General features: G+C 44.8%; 1 protein-coding gene across 2 annotated transcripts in view; it reads left to right on the top strand.

Moving 5' to 3' along the window:
• The window catches only part of TBC1D12 (TBC1 domain family member 12), a 130,863-nt gene that overhangs the window by 83,994 nt on the left and 21,290 nt on the right, over positions 1-25,579 (top strand). The window contains exons 3-6 of one of the 2 annotated variants that reach the window (XM_069753457.1): positions 4,909-4,965; positions 16,859-16,974; positions 17,773-17,855; positions 24,535-24,652. In XM_069753457.1, coding sequence (XP_069609558.1) covers positions 4,909-4,965; positions 16,859-16,974; positions 17,773-17,855; positions 24,535-24,652 — 374 coding nt within the window. The remainder of the gene's footprint in view (positions 1-4,908; positions 4,966-16,858; positions 16,975-17,772; positions 17,856-24,534; positions 24,653-25,579) is intronic. The other variant, XM_069753458.1, reaches the window with a different exon arrangement.

The following is a 25,579-nucleotide window of genomic DNA, read 5'->3' as shown; positions in this document are numbered from 1 at the left end:
CGCTGGGAGCGAAAGCTGCCGCTTGCAATGGAGCGGTCCAGAGAGCGTAGAGAAGAGCGGGAAAGGCGGCGGATGGTAAGTATAGCTGGACTTCAACGGGCTATAGGTGAGTATATGTTTATTTTTATTTTTTAAGTCTCTATACTACGTGGCTCTGTGCTGGGCAATATACTACGTGACTGGGCAATATACTACGTGGCTCTGCTATATACTATGTGGCTGGGCAATATACTACGTGGCTGGGCAATACACTACGTGGCTGGGCAATATACCATACTACGTGGGCTGTGTTATATACTATGTGGCTGGGCAATATACTACGTGGCTGGGCAATATACTACGTGGCTGGGCAATATACTACGTGGCTGGGCAATATACTACGTGGCTGGGCAATATACTACGTGGCTGGGCAATATACTACGTGGCTGGGCAATATACTACGTGGCTGGGCAATATACTACGTGGCTGGGCAATATACTACGTGGCTGGGCAATATACTACGTGGCTGGGCAATATACTACGTGGCTGGGCAATATACTACGTGGCTGGGCAATATACTACGTGGCTGGGCAATATACTACGTGGCTGGGCAATATACTACGTGGCTGGGCAATATACTACGTGGCTGGGCAATATACTACGTGGCTGGGCAATATACTACGTGGCTGGGCAATATACTACGTGGCTGGGCAATATACTACGTGGCTGGGCAATATACTACGTGGCTGGGCAATATACTACGTGGCTGGGCAATATACTACGTGGCTGGGCAATATACTACGTGGCTGGGCAATATACTACGTGGCTGGGCAATATACTACGTGGCTGGCCAATATACTACGTGGACATGCATATTCTAGAATACCCGATGCGTTAGAATCGGGCCACCATCTAGTATAGTATAATGCTCTACCTAGAAAAAAAAAATTACAATACTCACCTCTCCTCATCCCCCCCCACTCCTCCAAGCACCCACACAGCTGGCGGGATGTAGTGACATCCTTGCGCGCTGTCAGTGTCTGCGTCAGTGAAACCAGACGCAGAGGGGGAATGATTGGAGGGGCTGCGTGACGCTTCCTCTCTCATCATTTCTTTCAACTGTATCCGCCACATGGTAGCTACACTTTTGCGTAGCGGTTTATGGAAATAGCCGTCATTCACTTGGTGTGGTACTGGCTGCCCAACGACTCCTACAGTGGGTCAATATCCGCCCCTTCTGTTGGACACGATTGGTGCTATACCTAGTAATGAACGCTGATGGTCCCCACTGTTAGGGTACCGTCACACAGTGACATTTTGATCGCTACGACGGCACGATCCGTGACGCTCCAGCGTCGTAACAATATCGCTCCAGCGTCGTAGACTGCTGTCACACTTTGCAATGTACGACGCTGGAGCGATAATTTCATGACGTATGTGCGATGTAGAAGCTGTTGGTTACTATGCGCACATCGTATACAATATCGTGCACACCTTTGTTACACCATGCGATCATGCCGCCACAGCGGGACACTAGACGACGAAAGAAAGTTTCAAAGGATCTGCTACGACGTACGATTCTCAGCGGGGTCCCTGATCGCAGGAGCGTGTCAGACACTGCGAGATCGCTGGAACGTCACGGATATATCGCTGGAACATCACAAATCGTGCCGTCGTAGCGATCAAAATGCCACTGTGTGACGGTACCCTTAGAGTACATTTAGCTAAATTCTCTAGATGGAGATTATTACCGTGTAGATAGGACAGGTTTTTAGCTTCTTGTGGAGATTGGTGAGGAAATGATTGCGAATTTTGGAATGTGTGTGGGAGGCATCTCGGGTGTCCCAGGGCTGGGCCTTGCAAACCTCTTCAAAGGAACAGATGCTTCTTGCTTTCCTGTGCAGTCCTTCTATAGCAATAGCACGGGACCTTTTCTCCTTTTTGTCAGCAGTTTTGTCAATTTTTTTTCAAATCAGCAAAGCCATGAAAATAATTACATTTGCTTGGCGTTCGAATATTATCCTGGACATATATTTTTTCATGTCTGTGTGTGTAGATAGCAATAAAAATGCAATAAAAATGCGTGTATAGATACATTAGACGTGACAGAATATAATATATATAATTTCACAGTAGTACGGTCATGTGCAATATCGAGCTTCAAGGGGTTGTCCAGTGAAAAGAAGTTAGAAGTTATAACCTTTCTTCAGGATGATCGATGCGGAGACTTGCGCCAATTTGACAGAATGAGGAGCTTTTCTCCCCGTTAAATCCAGTGGCAGGGCCCATTGTTTCCTGGGGTCCTGCTGAGCACTGTGCTCGGCTTCTACTGGCAGCTCCCTAGATAACGAGTGGAGCCGCAGATGGGAATGGGCCGTGGCCGCTGCATTCAGCTTCTATTAAAGTCCCTCATTCTGCAGGTTCCAGTGAGACCTTACTGATCAGTATCCGGTCACCCATTCACTTGTTTGCACCAGGTGGCCACCTTTAAAAATGAAGCATTCAATAAACAATATGAATGTGTAATTTTTGTACAGGCTGTGACTCATGTGATTGCTGGCCATCACCCCATTGATCCCAAGCTTCCAGCTTCCTACAGCACATGGCTGCAGTGAGAAGTTACTCCGTCCGCTCTTACATGGCTGGTGGTGCCCAGCGAGTCCGCCACACAGGCCCTATTCTAATGTAATATGTGTAAGGTCTCTAGACGTAATAACCAGGTGGCCTTCTCCTGCTCCAGTGCTGGTTCCTCATCCATAGGCCGTCCTTTTCCTGGCCAGATAAAGCTGCTTCTGCTCAGAGATCTGTTTACAGCAGCATTGTCCTTTCAGAATTAACTAAAGGAGAGAAACTGTAGGAGAAAAAGAGTGCAAGTAGGGTCTCATCTGGTATACTGGAAAAAATTATATTAGACTACACTAACCTGATAGATCCAATGTTTGAGCATTTAGTATAAGTGGTAGCTGCAGCAGATCCACGGGTCAGCAGGTGACCGTTCACATAGATGTCAGGCTATCTGTGGAGTGATTCCGCGCTGCTGATAGTATGAAGACGTCAGTCCAGAAGTTGATTAATGAATAGTGGTTTACTCAACACGTTTCAAAGTGTTAATTGCTTCTTCGTCAGGAAGACATGGTTCTTTTCCTGATGAAGAAGTAGTTAAAGGGAACCTGTCAGCAGGTTTGGCCGATATGAGTTACAGCCACCGCCTTTCAGGGCTTATATACATCATTCTTTAATGCTGTAGATAAGCCCCCGATCCGACCTGTAAGAGAAGAAAATAACTTTCATTATACTCACCTGCGGGGCAGTCCAGTCCGATGGGGGTCACAGGTCCTGGTCTGGCGCCTCCCATCTTCTTGTGATGCTGCCCTCCTGCTTGCCTCATCGCTCCCCGGTATTGCGATCCTGCGCAGGTGGAGTTATCCTGTAGTGCGCAGGCGCTGGGCCTCTCTGACCTTTCCCGGCGCCTGCGCACTGTAGTACTTTACGCTAGCCTCAGCAGGGCACACAAGTACACCTGCGCAGGAGCGCGATGCCAGGGAGCCCGTTTGGATGGTGCAGGGACGCGTCATCCACATGAAGCAAGCAGGAGGACGGCATCGCAAGAAGACACTCATCGGACAGGTGAGTATGATAAAAGTTGTTTTTCTTCTCTTACAGGTCTGATCGGGGGCAATATAGAATGCTGTATGTCAGCCCTGAAAGGCGGGGGCCGTAACTCGTATCGCCCAAACCTGGTGACCAGTTCCTTTAATACTTTGAAATGCGTTGAATAAAGCACTATTCTTAAATCTCCTTCTGGATTGATGTCTTCATACTATCAGCAGCGCGGAGCAGCTCCACAGATAGCCTGACATCTATGAGCATGAATAGCACTCCATAGGTAATGTGGCTGTAGTGATCACTGTAACGTCTATTGGTGGAGGGTACATGGTCATCCCCCTAATTGTATGACTGGTTTCCAGCAGTAGTGGGAGTAACGGAGCGCTGGTAGCCTGGATATCGCCATATCACTGCCAGGATGAGGGCAGCAGACAGTGATGATACAGTTTTTCACTACACCACTTCCTTTCCTTGTAACTGGGGGATAATTCTGTGACTAATCACTAATGTTGAAAACAGTTCAAGCAGTGTATTTCTAATGAATAACTTTGTTGTATGGGGTAAAAAAAAATCCCGGACATACTGAGCAAAATACAGTAATATATTGTGATCTGTTCTGAAGTAATGTGACCATGCAAATGATAAAGTGTGATAAAAGGTACAAACTAGGTAGTATTCTATACAACGAGGTACACTGACAGATAGCCATAAGACGAACAGCTTTCTTAAGGTAAAGTGTAAATGAAGAGCTATGGGGCAGTCATGGGGTCTTTAGCAAGACAGAGATTTACTGTAATAGTGCAGAAGTAGCTTAAAGGGGTTGTTTGGGATTTATGCCAATGGGTAAAAAGCAGAAAATGGAATAAAAGAAGTATTGCTTGCCTATTCAAACACCTCTCCTGCTGTCACAGTGACATCACATCCATCATTACTGTCACCGCTTCAGCCAATCATATTCCACAGCTTTCACGTGGGCATGAATGACTGAGGCCAGTGATGTTATTTTTATATATAATGTCACCTGAGCAACAATGCCTTGATTAGATGATTATTTTGTTAGTTTATACTATTTTATGCTTATTTAGACTTGTGTTTTCCCACAGGCGCCCTGTAGGCTGTCCTCATACTGTAGGTTAATAACCTATGGTCAGGAGGATGTCCCCTAGACAGATGATGTGTTAGGATGTGGGGAGCGGGCAGATATATCAGGATTGTTGAGTATTTCACACACTTGTTTATTATCACAGATGGCATTATGATTGCTCTTTCTTTTCCTCCATGTTTGGTGTGTCACTAAGGCTTCACTTCTGTTTTTCTCATTAGGATGACAGTTCTGGCAGTCTCTCTTCAGTCTCCACACCAAATCTATTAAACACAGGGGTATGGAATTTAATATACTATTTATTTCTTAGTTACCGCTTGCTCAATGCATGGGCTGTCTGACAGTCAAGTCTTGTTGTGCATGTTTATTGCAACCCATTCATCAAATCGATCCGATCTAATGTGTACTGAACCCAGCGACCGCTCTGCATGTTACATGTCTGACCATTGCGAGCATTTGTATAAGACTTGTGCGGTTAGCATGGTATGTCCTGTGTCAGGCTCCTCATATACTGCTGTACATTAACGCAGATAAATAGTAATTATTGTGTAAAAACAGTCTGCATAGATTGACCAGATGCAACATATTTGTACATTATATAAACCTACTAGAATATTTAACATGCAGCCATGACAAATTGCCCATTTTGTGCCAAATTTAGCAACTAGGGCCACAGATATATAAAGTTTTGCACGCCAGTCTATATGAAGAAAGCTCTGAAATAGGAGGCAGAAAATTCATTAAGAAGCGTGCTCCAGTCGTGGACGACAGTACATTGTGGCGTAAGTTGATCGTCCGCACTCCCCATCCTGGCTAAGTTCTGCTCATTTTCCAAAAAGTCACAACTTTTTTGTGAAACTTTGAAGTATTCAAAAATATTCCCCTATATCACCGTTATTTGCAAGATTAGGTCCTTTTGGAGTACCGTATTTTTTGTACTTTTGACAATACGTCTTCCACTGTACAAGGCTAGTGTGGATTGAAATCCTCGCCATCCTAGCAAAATTGTGTGCGTGTATTTTCAGAGCTGTGCAGTCTTAGCTGAAAGTGTTGCCACCTTTTGAAATTGTTCCAGAAAACTAATGCAATTACACATGTGTATTTTCATTGTGTGTATTGGAACAACAGAAAAACTGAGAAAGGCAAATTGGACATCATTTCACACAAAACCCCCAAAATGGGTCGGACCGAAATGTTGGCATCTTTCCAAAATTGTAGATAAACAGCTTTGTTTCAAGCATGTGATGCAGTTTCAAATCCACCTATGGCAAGTAATAGGTGTCGGCATTATGAAAATCGCACCTGAGCACCTGAAGCCAGATAAAAACGGTAGAAATTGACTTAGTTTTTGCATTGTGTGTCTGTCTGTGCCACACTAAGCATGGAGAACTGAAAGAAAAGAACTGTCTGAGGACTTGAGAACCAAAATTGCTGAATATTGGCCATCTCAAGGTTACAAGTCCATCTCCAGAGATCTTGACGTTCCTTTGTCCGTGGTACGCAACTTAATCAAGACGTTTACAACCCATGGCACTGTAGCTAATCTCCCAGGATGTGGAAGGCACAGAAAAAGGATGCAATGCAGGATAGTCCGAATGGTAGAGTCCCCAATCAAGTTCCGAAGAAATTCAAGCTGTCCTGCAAGCTCAGGGTGCATCAGTGTCAGGGTGAACTATCTGTCGCTATTTGAATGAAATGCTATGACAGGAGACCCTCAAGGACCCCCACTGCTGACACAGAGGAATAAATAAAGCTTGACTGCAGTTTACCAAAATGTATGTTTACCAAAAAAGCACTTAATTTTTCTGTTTACTGAAAATAGAATGAGGCCTACAATGAAAAGAGCACAGTACATACAGTCAAATATGGTGGAGGTTCAAATATAGTTTGGGATTGTTTTGCTGTCCCTTGCACTTGGTTCCTTGCCTGTCTGCAAGCAAGGCATCATGAAATCTGAAGGTTACCATAGGAGTTTGGGTCGCAATGTAGTGCCCAGTGTCAGAAAGCTAAGCTATGGGTCTTCCAGCAGGACAATGACCCCAAACATACTTTAAGAAGCAGCCAGAAATGGATGGAATCAAAGCGCTGGAGAGTTCTGAAGTGGCAGCAATGAGTCCGGATCTAAATCCCACTGAATACCTGTGTAGGGATCTTAAAATTTCTGATGGGAGAAGGCGCCTGCACATGAGAGACCTGGAGCAATTTGCAAAAGAAGAGTGATCCAAAATTCCAGGTGAGTGGTGTAAGAAGCTGATGGTTATAGGAAACCAGTGATTGCAGTTATTTAGTCCAAAGGGTGTGCAGCCAAATATTAAATTGAGGGTGCCACAATTTTGTCCAGCCCATTATTGGGATTTTGTGTGAAATGATGTCCAATTTGCCTTATTTGCCTGTTTGTTTTTTTGTGTGTGTTGTTCCAATACACACAAAGGAAATAAATGTGTAGCAACAAATGTGTTTTTGCAATAATTTTCTGGGAGAAATACTTCATTTTCTAAAACCATTTCAAGGGTGCCAACACTTTTGCCATGGCCATATATAGGATCCGTCGGCTCTTGAGACACGTCTGTGTACTTCCTATGTTCTATCCGCACTAGAGCTGCTTTCCTTCAGCCTCTGCATTGTGCCGTCCTCCGGTTTATGAATAAATGCACCAATCCGTTTCCTTTCAGAAGGAAAGCCATAATGCTGTGAGTTATCCATAGTCTGACGACCGGCAGCAGCCCAACCTTGTCCAATCCGTGCTGACTGTCAGCTGCCGGGACGCTCCGTACTGACATGGACGTTGTCTATGGGGTGAAGCGTGATGTGATATTGCGCTGTTACATTACGGCATATCGTCAGTGGATTTGCGTTTTTATGAACGCCACATGAAGACATAACTGGAGCAGAGATAAAAAAAAAAAATCCAATCCTGTTAGATTTTGGGTTGTAAGTTGCACACAGCGCTTCCCCCATAGGTTTCAATGTAACACTGTTTTTCACACAATGCTCGCACCATAGCTAGTCGCACAAATTGTTTGTGACTTCTTACCTAAGAATTCTAATTGTCCCTACCCTAGGATGCTGATTTGTTCATACTTTTCTCAGGAGTAACCAAGGAATGACAAAAAACAGAGTTTTAAGGAAAATATTCTCTAGTAGTCGGTCATTGCCGTCGCCAGCATTTTCTTACACGGAGAGCTAACCATTCCTCTTTACATATAGAGTGATGGTGTATACTGGGATCTGGAGGATTCCGGAGTGGGATGTAATCGTGCGGGATTTCTATGTCATACATTGCATTTACAGCACGTTTGTATTGTGCAAATTGTTCTCCTGACAGAAAGATGAATGACTATAACAAGCATATAGCACTGTATGAGCCATCACATACCAAAGTATATAGAATGGCAAAGAAAAGCTCAAAAATAACCTAGAAAAGACTGGACGGAGCTAAACTGATATTAGGAGTAAACTTTTCCAATCCTGGTATTTTGTGGGTGGTGAGGTCCAGTAGGCCAGAATAAAACTAGTTAAAGGGGATGAACCATGAACAAAATGTGTCACCTGTCCAGAAGATATGTGGTATCTATGTGATCTCTGATGGTCCCAATCCTGGGATCCCCTTCCAGAACAGAGCAATGGTCACACGTGCATTCATCGTCTATAGGACTGGCTGATGGCAGAGTACAGCGCTCAGCTATTTCCTTCAGTCCTATATACTGGATGGATAAGTGATAAATGTTGTACGTGGATGGTTTATGCCCTTCAGACCTCATTCAGACGTGCATAATGGCATTCATGTGAATATCACCCTATACTATACTAGTGTGTGTTCCATTCAGGGGAAAAACAGTGGCACATGTACGTGAGATATAGACATTTGCATGATGTCTTTAAAGGGGTTGTCCGGCTACAAATCTGCAGTCACTCCATGTGACTGCAGACTTGTGAATCCTCACATCACGCACACTGTGAGGATTCTCCGGTGACAGCAAGTATGCGACTTGCTTTCACGCGGTCACGTGGCCTCACGCAATGCAAGTGTATTGAGCGAGGCCGGACACAGTCGGAATGTGGCTGGGAGTATGCATATTACATAGTTGTGGTCACATGACCAGAGAATCCTTACCGCGTGCAGTCACCGCGATGCGAGGATTCACCATGTTCACCCTTTCAATACTTCAGCTAGTTTTCTGCAGGCAGAGTTGGGGCCAAGCATTAGACCGTTAAGGGTATGATGGAAATGTTTTATCCTCACTCCAAAGGAGATCCAATGCTTGGTGTTAACAAAGATGTCTGACAAAAGGCTATCCTCCTTCTCCACATTGAAACTTATGCACCACACCTTATGCTGATCTCCGCCACATTATAGCAGAGCTAAAGATGGCCATACACCACCTCCCGGTCAGCCGTTAAGATGTACACTCGGGGCACTCATTAGGTGGAATAGGCTCCCATGGAAGCTAATCTACTGTATAATTGTCTAAGGGTCACTTCCGTCTGTCTGTCCTTCTTTCTGTCACGGTTATTCATTCGCTGATTGGTCTCACCAGCTGCCTGTCATGGCTGCCGCGACCAATCAGCAACGGGCACAGTTCGGAAGAAAATGGCCGCTCCTTACTCCCCGCAGTCAGTGCCTGTCGCCCGCATACTCCCCTCCGGTCACCGCTAACACAGGGTTAATGCCGGCGGAAACGGACCGCGTTATGCCGCGGGTAACGCATTCCGTTACCGCCACTATTAACCCTGTGTGTCCCCAACTTTTTACTATTGACGCTGCCTATGCGGCATCAATAGTAAAAAATGTAATATTAAAAATAATTTAAAAAAAATAAACCTGCTATACTCACCCTCTGTAGTCTGCTGAGCCGCTGCCACCGGCCGCCATATTCCGCTGCAGTTTCCGGTGGCAAAGATGGTATGGCAGAAGGACCTGCCATGACGTCACAGTCATGTGACCACGACGTCATCACAGGTCCTGCGCTCTGATACCAACCCTGGGACCGCAAGCTGCTGTGGACTGCAAGGGGCCCTCGGAAAGGTGAGTATATGTTTATTTTTTCACCTGTGACAAATCTGGCTGGGCAATATACTACGTGGCTCTGTGCTGTATACTACGTCACTGGGCAATATACTACGTCACTGGGCAATATACTGCGTGGCTGGGCAATGTACTACGTGGCTGGGCAATGTACTACGTGGCTGGGCAATGTACTTCGTGACTGGGCAATATACTACGCCACTGGGCAATATACTACGCAACTGGGCAATATACTACGTAACTGGGCAATATACTACGTAACTGGGCAATATACTACGTAACTGGGCAATATACTACGTAACTGGGCAATATACTACGTGGCTGGGCAATATACTACGTAACTGGGCAATATACTACGCCGCTGGGCAATATACTACGCCGCTGGGCAATATACTACGCCGCTGGGCAATATACTACGCGGCTGGGCAATATACTACGCGGCTGGGCAATATACTACGCGGCTGGGCAATATACTACGCGGCTGGGCAATATACTACGCGGCTGGGCAATATACTACGCGGCTGGGCAATATACTACGCGGCTGGGCAATATACTACGCGGCTGGGCAATATACTACGCGGCTGGGCAATATACTACGCGGCTGGGCAATATACTACGCGGCTGGGCAATATACTACGCGGCTGGGCAATATACTACGCGGCTGGGCAATATACTACGCGGCTGGGCAATATACTACGCGGCTGGGCAATATACTACGCGGCTGGGCAATATACTACGCGGCTGGGCAATATACTACGCGGCTGGGCAATATACTACGCGGCTGGGCAATATACTACGCGGCTGGGCAATATACTACGCGGCTGGGCAATATACTACGCGGCTGGGCAATATACTACGCGGCTGGGCAATATACTACGCGGCTGGGCAATATACTACGCGGCTGGGCAATATACTACGCGGCTGGGCAATATACTACGCGGCTGGGCAATATACTACGCGGCTGGGCAATATACTACGCGGCTGGGCAATATACTACGCGGCTGGGCAATATACTACGCGGCTGGGCAATATACTACGCGGCTGGCCAATATACTACGCGGCTGGGCAATATACTACGTAACTGGGCAATATACTACGTAGCTCGGCAATATACTACGTAACTGGGCAATATACTACGTAGCTCGGCAATATATTACATCACTGGGCAATATACTACGTCAGGGGTCCCCAACTCCAGTCCTCAAGGCCCACCAACAGGTCATGTTTTCAGGATTTCCTCTGCATTGCACAGGTGATGCAATTATTACCTTGGCAAGACTAAGGAAATCCTGAAAACATGACATGTTGGTGGGCCTTGAGGACTGGAGTTGGGGACCCCTGTACTACGTAACTGGGCAATATACTATGTGGCTGGGCAATATACTATGTGGCTGGGCAATATACTACGCGGCTGGGCAATATACTACGCGGCTGGGCAATATACTACGTGGACATGCATATTCTAGCACAGGGGTCCCCAACTCCAGTCCTCAAGGCCCACCAACATGTCATGTTTTCAGGATTTCCTTAGTCTTGCCAAGGTAATAATTGCATCACCTGTGCAATGCAAAGGAAATCCTGAAAACATGACCTGTTGGTGGGCCTTGAGGACTGGAGTTCTGGACCCCTGTTCTAGCATACCCAATGCGTTACAATTGGGCCACCATCTAGTCTGCTATAAGGACAAAGGATCAGGCATGTTTCAATGCAACATGCCTAATCCCCTTTCACCCACCATCATCTTTTGGGGAAGAGTCTGGAGGCCCCATATCCCATAAGACCATGTGCCCCTTGCATTTCCCTACTTGTCCTTTATCTGTAACATGGTCTCCATTGTAGCTTTATTTCTTCCTGCTATATACTTTTTGAGGATTGCTGCCTCCTCCATTACCAAAGTTTCCGGGCTAATTCCTAGTTTGGGCAGAATCGCTTCCTATAAGGCTATGTGCACACGTCCAGGATTTCTCGCAGAAAATTCCTGAGAAAAACCTGAAAATTTTCTGCAAGAAATCTGCATGCGTTTTTGCCGCGTTTTTGATGCGTTTTTTTCCGGACATTTCCCAATGCATTTTGTAGAGGGAAATCCACAAAAAAAAACGCAAAATTAATGAACAGGCTGCGTTTTTTTTCGTGGAAAAAAACACATCATGTGCACAAAACATGTGGAATTCATTCTAAATGATGGGATGCTTATTGTATGCTGTTTTTTTGCAGTTTTATAGCGTTTTTATTGGGGAAAAACGCAAAAAAACAGCAACGTGTGCACACAGCCTAAAGGTGGAGCTGCAGCTGGCCTGACTCATGGGTGAGGGAGCCTGGAGAGCAGCGAGCGAGCGTGAATCCTCCTGTGATACTGCAGGAATGACCTCATCCCAGCCCGAATATATCATGGGGAGGGTCCGCATGACCTTGGGAACCTCTGGCTGCCTCCCGAATGACATCATTCTGATAAATGGGGACATCATATTTGTGTTGCCAGGAGCAAGGAGAGGAATGGAGCTGTGATTTTTACAAGATGGAACAATCTGCTTTCAAGGACATTGCAGCTGACTGCCGTCTGAATGTTAATGTTGGCATCCACAACATATATTACAGCTCTGTACTCTCCATGCCCTAGACAATTAAGTTTACTTATTTATTTTAGTCACTTATATAGTGCCATCATATTCCGTAATGCTTTACAGACATTATCATCGCTGTCCCCATTGGGGCTCATATTCTACATTCCCTATCAGTATGTCTGCAATGTGGGAGGAAACCAGAGAACCCGGAGGAAACCCACGCAAACACGGGGAGAACATACAACCTCCTTGCAGATGTTGTCCTTGGTGCAGTGCTAACCACTGAGCCACCGTGCTGCCCAAGTCACACTTTACCCGTCCTCTCTCCTGGCATTGTGTAACCCTGCTGGAGCATCTTTTCTCGTCTCTGCTATTCTTCCTGGAATTAAGTAACAACTGACTGGTGCCCTTTTCATTTCTTTGTCTATGCCCAATCTAAAGCCCCCTGTACACATCAGACGAACGTTGGCCGAACTTGTCGATATTGACTGGTTTGTCCTATTGTCAAATGTATATGGGGAACCTACCAGATGGTTGTCGGGACAGATAAGGAACCAGCTTGTAGGAACTCGGACTGCCAAACTTTTGTTTTCTGTGACATAAGCCACCTCTAGAGACGCGTGGCAGCATGTCTCTCATAGAGCGCCCCGGAGCGCTGGGCCGAGTGACTGCTACTGTGTATGGGAGAATCCGAGAGAGCGCTCCCAGGGAACCGACAACCATTTAAAGTGTATGGAGAGGGAGGCTTAACCCTCAGCATATTGTCATAGGCACTGATAATTCATACATGGACCAATAATACAGCGATACCATCTACTTCTCAGACAAGATTCTCTGGGATAATTGTTTTAAGAAAATTGCAATTATTTACTTAAAAAGTCATGTTAGGATTTCAAAATTTGTAGTCTTACGGGTCTAAAATAAAATCCCATATAGATTTGGGGTCAAATCCCACCAAAGACCACTTCTGCAAGGAGTTCAATGTTCTCTCCGTGTTTGTGAGGCATACTTACAGGGAATGTAGACTGTGATCCCCAATGGGGACAGTGATTATATATGTAAAATGCTGTGGAATATGTTAAGTAAAGCATAATAACGAAGATTTTGTTGCTCGGAAAAACCCTTCATACACATTTGCTATATGTTATTTTACACCAATATTTAGGGAAGGGACAACTGACAGATCCTAGATGTCTGCTGAGAGTGGGAGGAGGATCTAGCATGTTTTGAAACCATAGAGTTGACCATACAACTTGTGAATATGCCCTTAATAGTTTCCAATGGGCAGAAGGGAGTACGCTGCTGCCAGACACTTCTTATCCCCAGAGAATTCAAAAGGATTCTGTGTTTTATGTAAGACTGTCAAGTCCTTCTCTTCGCCGACATTATCTGTTGGGGAAGAGTCTGAACATATCTATACACGTCAGATGGGCAGTTGGACCCTCCAAAATCAGAGTGTGTTCAAGGTGTTATCAGGGACGCTTTTTTTTTTTTTCTTTCTTTTTACAGTGAGCCTAAGAACTGACAGTTGTTACATACCTGCCTGTTGTGACTGGCACCAATCTCAGCTGTCACAGACTGCTCCTGCCAGTGGCTCTGTTGATGTTACATCAACAGAGCAGCATTTTCTCTTCCACACTGCTCTGTTGACGGGGTGAGTGCCGATTTCATTCTGATTGACTGTCAGCTCTCCGCTACCTAACTGCGGGGAGCCTGCTGTCAATCAGCATGAAATCGGCAGTCATGCCCCGTTGACAGCAGCCCAGACGAAGAGCTGCTCTGTTGATGTAGAACAGCTGAATCGCCGGCACGAGTGGTCGATGACTGCCAGTTAAGGCAGATAGTTGTCAACTACCTGTATGTGAATTTTTAGACCCATGGTTAAAAAAAGAAAAGGTAAAGTAAGTCCTGGACAGCCTCTTTAAGCTGACTTTTATTTGCATGGAGCATTTGGGCTTAGCAGCCCACTACCTACGTGACAGTAGTTCCAGGTTATTTTTTTTTTTCTTTTCTTTTTAGAAAGGTGACTTCACACACAGCATTTACTGCAGTCAGCAGTGGATACAAGCGGAATGGGAGATGGAAATGAATGACTTTTACTTCTCCTTCCCACTTCATGCACTGTCAAAGAACTGCACTGAATATCCCCATAAAATGGTAAAAGAGCAGGTCAGACACGGGTCTTGGCTGCAGCCCCAATGAACTCTTTTAGGGGCCGTTGGTTTTTTCTACCCACTAAGTTTAATTGTTCTGTTTTTCAATAAAAAAAAAAAAATTTCCGTGTAGATGATATTGCATAAATAGTAGGAAACATTTAAAGGGAATCTGTTGGCAAAAAACCAAAACAAATGTTATTAATCCTTAGCCATAGTCGCAATCTGCAGGGAAATATTGTTCCATATGAGCAGCAGTGTAATTGGAAGTTCCATTCTCCCTGCAGTCGCTCGCTTCCGGGCATTGGGGCGGGTACTGGTGGGATCGGTGGGCGCTCGCTGCACAGTGATTGGCTGTAGTCACTCTCCTGCTCCCTGACACCGCACGCTGCACGCATAGGAGCAGGAGAGTGATGACTGTAAGCGAGCGGCTCTAGGAATACAGCTGCGTTCTCGCTCTGCGGTTGTGCTTCCCATTAGACCGCGGCACATTTTGAAGTGGTTTTTGCATCAGGTTATCGCTGTGGCTGCAGGTAAGGCCATGTTCACATGAACGCTGTGCGCCCTGCTGAGCGCTGTCACAGTTCCTGTCTGAAACCCCCAAAATAGTTCTCCAAGAGGAGCCCCGACATAGCCATTCACTTGAATGAATTCACTGTGACATTCATCTTTTTACATACACACCCAGCGTCCGTGGTGACCCCGTCTGGTCCATTCACGGCTCTGGCTGCCCGGTTCCTCCTCGGAATACTGTTTTTCGGTTATTCCTATAGAAAACCTGACGCAGTAATCGGCAAAGAGCGCTGTATTAATGTGAACGTATACAAAATACTGTTTGTTTTTTTTGTTTTTCTCTAACTGATTCAATGTATCCAAATATTTGGCAGATTTCCCAGCTTGTCCCCGTGGAAGCAGGACTGAGCGTCTTTGTTGGAGTTGAATCTGGGTTGTAACATTGTACAAAACCGTATTCATGTGCATGTGATTGTTCAGAAGAGCGGTGACCGCCGGCCAAGCAATGCTTCAGCCAAGTTTTCAGCCAACACCCATCCTCGGCCATATCGCCCCTACACAGGAGCACACATTCGGGTGACCCGTCACCAACATTTGTCTATGTGTGGGGCGTCCCACAGCAACAATTGTTTCAAAAGTCTGACTGGAGAGCCAGGATGTGCTCCAATATTTGGGGAGGGGTGGAAGGAGAGGGGTAGCACTCAGGTGCAATGTCATGGAGGATAACGCTGAGCCGTGGCCATTAGATGCTCTGTAAACCGTGATGCAGCACCTGTTGGCTTCCCCCGATTATCTGACATTAGGGACCGGTTTGCACCTCTCGCTTTCTTCTATTGATAAGGAACATAAGTGTTGCAAGTAAAAGGTTGTGTTCTCATCCACGAGAGCTGTCCATGTGAGGGATACTTCAGGACCCTTCCTCCTCCATAAAGCCTGATGTACAGGCAGCCTTGTATTCGGATGTCTGCCACCACCTGGGGTAGAATGGCTACAGACCTATGCTGGCACGCACCATCTTGTATGACGTCCTTCCTGCAGCAGTCGTCTCACAGCTTATACCAGATTGTCTGTAAGACCCATAGTCACCCCTGTAGTCATTTACACAAGCAGCGCACGCAGAAGAAGTGGGAAGGTTTTCTATCGTTCAGTTTCTCATCTGCGGATATTAACATCACTTTGTGAGTCACCGAAAATTGTACTTTCCGAAAGCTCTAGCTCATTACAATGAAACAAGCGTGAAATGAAGTCTTTGAAATGGGAAGTCATCAGCTATTGTCAAATGCAATAATCCGTGGGCCCCACTTACAATCAAAAATATACTTTTTTTTTAGGTCATCACAGCAATGCTGTCACATTACTAAGATGTATTCCATTTAATCCCTTTGAAAAAGAATGTCAAAAGGTTTAATGAGAGCGCCATAATGTAGGAGCTGAAACCCTGATTCCACTGATGTCACTTATTAGACTGTGTGCTTAAGCTTCAATACAGTCAGTGTTTTATCAGCATGAGATTCTCACTAGAGGACTACATCTCACGTGCAGACTTGATCACCAAGAAAATGGGTATTCTATCAAAACTACACCAAGAAGCCCATTAAGTGCCACAGCACTGGCATCAGGGTCTCTGTCTCTACATTTTGCTGCTCTCAAATTTCATAGCAGAAATCTGCTGACATATCCTCCGTAATATAACCACTTGTGAGCCATTAGCTGACTTGTGTGCAGGTTGGGCAATGGACAGAAGGTTACAGTGTTGTAATAGGGTGATTTCATATGAATATAATGAATATGAAATTGCGGAGTTCCTCCATGTTTTACCTGTGCTAGGATTTATATATTTATATTCACCTTCTTTCCACTAACCACTCCTTTTATCTACTTTATAGTCCCTAGCAAATGTATTTATTTTTTTTTAAAGGAATATGAAGAACGCACTGCGAGGGCATGCAAAGTCCCAGCACAATCCATAAGACGTAAAAAATTTGAGATTGAACCACTCTCTACCACCGCTCTCATCTTAGAAGATCGACCTGCGTGAGTATATGTGTTCTTACTGTGCTAACACCATTTAATTGGATTTTTATTCTCTACTATGCTGGATAGTATTGGCAGCAGGGCTGGACTGGCCATCTGGCAATTCTGGCAAATGCCCGAAGGGCCTGGCTGATCATGGGCTACCTTGTCTGCTACGTTGTTAACAGAATCTGTGTTCTCAAGACACCCATACTGTTAAGAGTTGTGATGGAGCACAAAGTCGCTGACTCCGTCACTTACCCCAGCAGGCCACAGGTATCATTAGACATATTGGTCTTGTAGAAAATCTTCCTTTCCTCCATCCAGGGTAATATTAGTGATATATCTCATCTGGTTCATGGGGATGAGGACAACATGGGCCTGTGTGGTTTCAAATGCCAGATCTGAATTTCAGCCCCAGTCCGTTCCTGATAGGCAGAACCTAGATTGTGCAGTCTACTGGGAAAGTGCATCTAGCTTAATATTTCGGGGTCTGCTCACTATCATCTCAGGTGTTGAAAACTATTTCAGCATGTCTTCTGGTCTTCAGTAACCAAGCCCTTATGGACCTCCTAGCCATCAGTGGGGTCCCTCGGCCTCCATTTGCATCAGTTATGGAACAGATCTGTTTGTGCTTGAATTCAGGTTGTGTTCATTTAACAAAAGCAAACAAAGTAATGGGAACTTAGATTTAGTTATCTGCATTAATAGTGGAAATAAAATCTTCCAATGTCTTGTCTCCTCCTTACATAACATATCACTACTTAATTGTAATTGACATTAGCAATTTTTAAATTACTATTATTATTATTATTATAGGAATCTTCCAGCAAAATCCGTCCATGAAACCCTGCGCCACCGACAGGAGTATGATGAGATGGTAGCGGAAGCTAAGAAGCGAGGTAGGACGAGTTTCGACTTTGTGACTTGTAGTTCATGTAACATCTTTCTGCCCTGTTTTTTTCGCGGTTTTTCCAGATAAAAACGCTATAAAACCGCAAAAAAACGCATACAATAAGCATCCCATCATTTAGAATGAATTCTGCATGTTTTGTGCACATGATGCGTTTTTTTCAGCGAAAAAAACGGATCGCGGTAAAAACCGCAGCATGTTCGTTAATTTTCCGTTTTTTTTTGCGGATTTCCCACTCCAAAATGCATTGGGAAGTGTCCAGAAAAAAACACTGCAAAAACGCGTCAAAACCGTGGCAAAAACGCGTCAAAACCGCGGCAAAAACGCATGTGGATTTCTTGCAGAAAATTTCCGGAATTCTCAGGAATTTTCTGCGAGAAATCCTGAACGTGTGCACATGGCCTTAGTGGCTTTAGTATTTGTACCTTATTTACTATTGGATTTGCACCATTTTGTAAGTTGGTGTTTTTTTTCTTTATCCTTGACTGCTTTTCTTGTCCAGTTGTTTTAGACAGATTTGTGAAATGCCACTTTTAGCAAATGTTGCCATTTTTTGTCACATCTCCAGTCCCCAGTTTTAATTTGGCAAACTTTTAGGGTATGTTCACACGTTCCTGATTTCCATCCTTTTTTTTTTCAGGACTGTTTTTTAAAAAACTGCAGCTCTTGGCAGAAAACGCAGGTCCTTTTTTTGGTCCTTTTTTTGTCCTTTTTTGATGCGTTTTTTGATGCTTTTTTTGATCCTTTTTTTTTATGCAGTTTTCTATGCAGAGTCTGTGTGTTTTCTAGGAAGTTTTTTAGGGTTAAAATGGCTGAAAATACCCTAACCCTACCCCTAACCCTAACCCCACCCCTAACCCCACCCCTAACCCTAACCCTATCCCTAACCCTACCCCTAACCCTATTCTAACCTTAGTGGAAAAAAAAAAAATTCTTAATTTTTTTTTATTGTCCCTACCTATGGGGGTGACAAAGGGGGGGGGGAGGTCATTTACTATTTTTTTTTTTATTTTGATCACTGAGATAGGTTATATCTCAGTGATCAAAATGCACTTTGGAACGAATCTGCCGGCCGGCAGATTCGGCGGGCGCACTGCGCATGCGCCCGCCATTTTGCAAGATGGCGGCGCCCAAGGAGAAGACGGCCGGACGGACACCGGGACGCCGGGTAAGTGTAAGGGGGGGAGATTAGGGCACGGGGGGGGGGGGGGGCATCGGAGCACGGGGCGGTGGGATTGGAGCACGGGGGGGGGGGGCGGGATCGGAGCACGGGGGGGCAGCCACACTCCGCCCACGCACTTCCGCCCGCTTCCCCGCACTTCCTGCTGCAGCGGTTCTGCACCACAAACCGCAGTAAAACCCGCAGATATTTTTTTTCATCTGCGGGTTTTACTGCGGGTTTGACCTCACAATGGAGGTCAATGGGTGCAGAACCGCTGCGGCTCCGAAAAAAGAAGTGACATGGTACTTCTTTTTTCCCGCAGCTATTCAGCGCGGCTTTTTTTTTTTATTTTCCGCATTGTGGGCACAGCAGTTCCTGTTTTCCATAGGGTACAATGTAATGCGGACCCGCAGCGGGAAAATCGCGGCAATTCCGCATGAAAAAAAGGATCGTGTGAACATGGCCTTAGACTGACATTCAACTTTTCAAAGGATCTGTGACTTTAGACTCTGATAAGTCCCCAAAACTGGTCAAAAACAAAAATGAAGTGCATTTTAGATTTCACACCACATTCATAAAACACAGGCAATTTTGAAGAGTGTGGTGTAAAAAAAAAAAATAGTGAATGCCACAAGACAAAAAAGAGAAGTGACTTCAATAAGTTGGCGGCGAAACGTGCGTCGGGGTGAAGGGATGCGAGTGGTGACCATCTCCATTCTTGGGCTCACATCCAGGTATCTCTGACATTGGCTTGACATCTGTATGAACCATTGATGTCTATTCTATTTTCAAATACCCAGTCCAGAAATTGTCTCAATAGGGAGTTGAATTTGTGTTTTTTTGGTGCATTTTTTTAATGCTAATTTTCAGCTGCTTTTTACAGTACCAGCAAAGCCTATGAGATTTCAGAAATCTCATGCACACACATTGGGTTTTTGTGTGATCAGTATTTTGTGCTTTGCTGTGTGTTTTGGACATAGAGCATGTTACTTCTTTCAGCATTTTTGCTGTGTTTTTTCAGCATTTTTCACCCATTGACTTGAATGGGTGTTGAAAAAACTCAGCAAAAACACAACAAAAGCGCAGGTATCATTATTTGCTGTGTTTTTGCTGCTGAAAATTCAAGGACATTAGCCTGGACAAAGAGGAAAAAAAACGCAGAAAAAAAGGCACCAAAACCGCACCAAATACGCAACTAAAAAATGCACCCTAACCTGCGTTTTTGACGCAGCTTCTTTCCTGCCAAGAAGATCAGGTTTTGCTCCAGAAAAAAAAGCTGCAAAAACGCCCTGTGTGAACTTCCCCTTAGACTGGATGTTACTGCTCCGCACCGCTGTCACATTGCCCATATACCTGATGCCGCTGAATAAGGCGTTTTTCTTCTGCATGGTAAACCTGTTTAATAAGCCCCAATAAGGAACCTTGGTACCTGAAACATTGAAAAATCCCTTCCATTGATCTAATTCGTTGCTTTTCCTGCATTTTGGTTATATCTATCTATTATGGTCACACTAGCGTCCCCTGTTGGACATTTGTCTTTTTAATGTTTTTTTAAACTTGTTTGTGGTCAATAAAAACTTTAATTTTTATGGATCTCTTCAGTACTCGGCCTCTACTACTCTGAGTTGTTTGCGTTGATATATATTGCTGGAATCATGGTCTCTGTCCCTGCATCATCCCACTGTTTCAGATTACATAGTAAAAGCCTGCTGACAGATTCTCTTTAGGATTTATTCAGATCTGATCCACATGGTTGGTACTGAAATCCATTGCAGATTTTTTTTTTTTGTCTTGGAAAATTCCTAGCATCTCTGACCTGTGCGGACATACCCCAGCTGTCGATGTGAGCGGCATTTTCACACCACCGCCTGGTAAATTCTGGTTGTTATTTGAACTGCAGCATAAAACAGTCAGTTTGTTTGCTGGAGACTTCATGTCGTTTCATGTTTCTCCTTCTGCCCAGCGTAAGGTAATTTTAGTCTCTCTACTGTAAGGGGCCGTCAGACGGCCCAATACCACGCATGACGATTGCATGCGTGACAGCATGTATTTCTATGTCACTGTCGCGCCTGGGTCGGCAGAGCCACCGGTCAGTCCGTGCACTGCGATGCGATCGTCGTCGGTGTTATACGGCCGTCTGACAAGTCAGTTACACAGTGTATGATTCCACCACATAATGGAGGCAGGTCAGGACAATACACAGACGAGCCATGTATACGGCTGCAGAAGGTACAAGCTATAAAATGTCATTTAATCCCACACGTTTTATTGTTGGCGTCTTATAGCTTCCCAGCCGTTCAGTGTTATGCAAGGTTGTATGAGAGTGATAAAATAAAGCTGCTGTGCCACAATTCTCACTTTATAGCTCGTTCTTCACTATTGGAAGGTGCTAAAACCGTTATGGGCTGTAATATTGGATTATACGACTCGCTGTCATATAAATGGCCTCATTGTCATCCGTTTTGGAGCTGAAAGCTGCACATTTTCCTACCAGCCGCTCCTCCTGTACTGTATGATCTCAAGTATCAGTACCGTGATCGATAGCAAGACCTCACTAACCAGCCCGACGGGTCACTGCCTGTAATAAGGCTGCGGACCCTCAGAACCCTGCGTTATCACTTTCCTGCCAGCCGGGTAATCGCTCCTAATTCAGGGTGAGATTGTTACAGCCCAATTATCTGCTGCATCCCGGGGCCCAATGGCTTTGTCCTGTTACTTTTTCTTTCCTTAGGGTAAGTCCATACTAGGTGTTTTTTCAGTATTTTTTCTGCATTAAAACCTGATCTCTTGGCAGGAAAGAAGCTGCTGAAAAAAACAGGTTTTGCTTGTGTTTTTTTGCTGTTTTTTCCTGAACTTTTATCATCCTACATTTGTCATTTGTGCATGCTGATAAAGTTTAGTGACAAAATCTCATTCTGTTGAACCAGGTTTTGGCCCCCAAAAACGTTGCAAAACCTGATGCCTGCATTTTTTGTTTCAGATTTTCAGCATTTTTTCACCACCCATTACTATCAATGTATGAAAAACTCTGAAAAATGCATAAAAAAAACGGTGAAAGAAGTGACATGCTCTATTGTGCCAAAAAACATTCAAGTCACGAGACGCTGATGACAAAAAAAAAAACAGCGTGTGCATGAGATTTCTGAAATTAAAAAAATTAAATAAAAAACCCACCTAGTGTGACCTCACCCTTAGAGTATGTTCTCACATCCCGTTTTTGCTGTGAAAGCATAGCCGTTTTCAGTTCCATCAGAGTGAATAAGATTGCTGAGCTCTCCTGCGCATTTTGCTTATTTTGTCCTAAGATTTGAAGTAGTTTCAATCCACAGCTCGTTAGTCCTTTTGGCATCTTTGCAGCATTTTGTACCAATTTTAATGACTGAGAGAAAATCAGAAATGCACATTTGTTTTTTATTTGTATTGCAGCAGATCTGTCACCAGATTCCACAATACACACTGTATAGCACACACTATTAGATTTTATAGACCTGATGAGGCTGATGTATTTACCATGCACATCTATATCTCTGTAGGATACTAATTATAAAGAGACCAGGTAAAGAGTGAGAGAGATCAGGAGTGGTGATGAGCGAGTGCGCTCGTTACTCGAGATTTCCGAGCATGCTCGGGTGTTGTCCGAGTATTTTGGGCGTGCTTGTAGATTGTTTGTCAGTGCAGCTGCATGATTTGCGGCTGCTAGACAGCCTGATTACATGTGGGGATTCTCTAACAAACAGGCAACCCCCACATGTATTCAGGCTGTCTAGCAGCCGCAAATCATGCAGCTGCAGTGACTCAAACATAATCTGCAAGCACGCCCAAAATACTGGGAGATCACCCAAGTAATGAGCACACTATCAGCACTAATCAGGAGTCCATGTGTATGCTTGGCTGCAGCTTGTGCTTAGCAGTGTGAGTTCTCTGCAGCAGGAGGAAGAAGGGACGCTGAGGAGCTAGTTGGACAGCGTGTTGGTGTAAACGTTCATACAGAAGTACACAATCATAAGTCTACCAGCCTCATCAGGTCTAAGATCTATTTAGTAATGCATTTGTCTTGTATTGTGAAATCTGGTGACCATTACTTTATTAACGTCTTTGCTTTTCCTAGTTACTTTTCTGCTGGTTTCCTCCATCTGTTTTGCCCAGTGTCTTTACGCTTCACTTTGCCATCCAGACATATGACTTTTCTTGAGATAAATTTGGATGATGCTTTCCTAGCACCGTGCGTGGCACCAGAATGAGATGAGACATTAAGAGGGAGAAATAGAGCCGTAATTAAAGCTGCAATCAGTAAAGCGTTATTGGGTAGAGCCTGTTTACGGCACACAGTCGGAGAGTCGATGGGAACGAAGATCAATCCTTTCCACCCCATGTGGTGTTCCTAGACTCCATATAGTCCATCATCCTCGCCACAGCGCGAGTGCTGCTCACGGGCAGAGTTCAGCGCAATGATGGGGAACGGTGCAAAGTGGGGGATAAATCATCATCTGTAAATAGTCACTGACCTTTCCATTTCCTCCATCACTCAGAGGGGCAATAACTTAACTGAAAATTGTATTTTGATTAAGAGTCTCTTCCGAAGTCCCAGGGAGCGTGATCTGCCCACACACAATCTACAGTCTTCCATCACAGAGCTGTCACGGGACCGCCGAGCGATGGCGAATAATGTCATTTACAGAAGCCGCATGGATCTGCTTTATGGACTCCAAACCATTTAGCCGCAGCTTTATGAGCCCGTGTTGGAGGACAGGAGAGGCTTGTTTTTTCACCAGTGTTAATATGGAATTTGTTTTAGCTGAAGATACGGATACTTTTACGGTTTTAGATGATATTGCTAAACACTTGTCAACGAGGAAATGTTAAAAGTCAACTAAACCACAGTCATGGAGAGAGATCATGAGGGGTTTATAAAAAATAATAATAAACAACACGATCCTTAAATATTAAAGGAAATCTGTCAGCAAGATTGTGCTATCTAATCTAAAAGCGGGTCAGAGAACCTAATTCCAGTGATGTCACTTACTGGGCTACTTGGTGCAGTTTGGATAGAATCCCTGTATTCTCTGCTGTAGATGTAGCAGTGCTCAAATGTGGAGTTGTGTATAACCCTTGCCATGCCGCTGTTTGGCAGCTTCCTGTGTACACTGTGCATAGGCAGAAAACTGCCAATCAGTGCTGGGGTGGGGTTACACAGATTACCCTGACTAAGTTAATAATCTCTTGCTGATAAAACACGCATTGTATTGAAACTACAGCACCCAGCCTTATAAGTGACACATCCCTGGAATCGGGCTCTCAGATTAAACTGTTGGGTTATAGGAAATAGTCAGGTTTTTGCTGACAGATTCCCTTCATCGTGCTCTAAGCTACTATTAGGAGGTTAGATGTCACACTTGGCTGACACGTACATCCCCGGGTCGTGGTGAGTATACAGAGACGATCTGAGGATTAAGCTTTTGAAAACATTTTATCGAGTCATATAACGTGTTTTGTTTTTTTTCTGTAGAGGTTAAAGAGGCACAAAGAAGAAAAAAGATGATGAAGGAAAGATTCAAGCAAGAGGAAAATATTGCGAGCGCCATGGTTGTGTGGAATTCTGAAATCTTGCCAAACTGGGACGCTGTGTAAGTGTTCTCCAGTCACGGTATTACGCCGGGCATCTGACCTGGCATACACGATGTACATGGTCAGATGGCATCGCGGCAGCACTAATGGCCACCTCACATTCTCTGCTAACAAGCTGCTTCTCACATTGATGATCACTTTTTGGCTGATTTTTATGATTTTCGTTCCACCTTTCAGTCATTGTTTTTTCATGAAGTAGGAAACCGTGACCTGTTCTAGAAGAAAGATTCCGTGCTCTGTCAATAGAGGACACATATTTTACAGCCAGGTCTCTTTGGGAACACACATGCCCCTTTCATAGAGATGGCTCCTCATTTTATCTTTATCTGAGCAATCCTGAACAAAAAGGGAACCAGTGGCACCATGGCACAGTCAGACCTGGTGGCTAGACATACTAAAGGGGTTGTAGATGTCTGGTAGACGCCGGTCCTACTCCTGGGATCTCCATATTTCTTCAGAAAAGGATCCCGTCTTGCCCTGGCGGCAGGGTGCGGGTGCAGTAGAAGCATCTTTTGCCATTTTCAGCACATGTCTGAGATTTAAAAGGGTTAAACACTACTGACTCTGCCGCCCCTCGTTAATAACCCCAGGATGTAATATAAAGTCACTAAGAGACACAAACGAGCCCTCTCTGAGACCTACGCCATTTCTCCGATCTTGTCGCAATGTCTTCCATCGGTCCCCCGATACATCACCGGCCACTGATCAGAGGCAGCCTTCAAGAAACACTCTTCTTTCACTAAGAAAACTGGGAAGGCTGCAGCCAATCAGTCTCTCGCGTGACAATGTTTACGTCAGTGGGGGGTACAGAAGATCTGGGAAGGTAAATATAGAGGTTTTTATTTTAGGTTGCACCCTGGGACCATTTAGAACACGTTGTCTTGTCAGAATATATAATCATCCGGATTTTCAGCTCCTGCTCCGGT

Source organism: Ranitomeya imitator, chromosome 2 (genome assembly GCF_032444005.1).
Source record: "Ranitomeya imitator isolate aRanImi1 chromosome 2, aRanImi1.pri, whole genome shotgun sequence".
In the NCBI taxonomy this organism is placed as follows: domain Eukaryota; kingdom Metazoa; phylum Chordata; class Amphibia; order Anura; family Dendrobatidae; genus Ranitomeya; species Ranitomeya imitator.
Note: the sequence above shows the minus strand (reverse complement) of the source record. Positions and strands in the feature narration are given on the sequence as shown.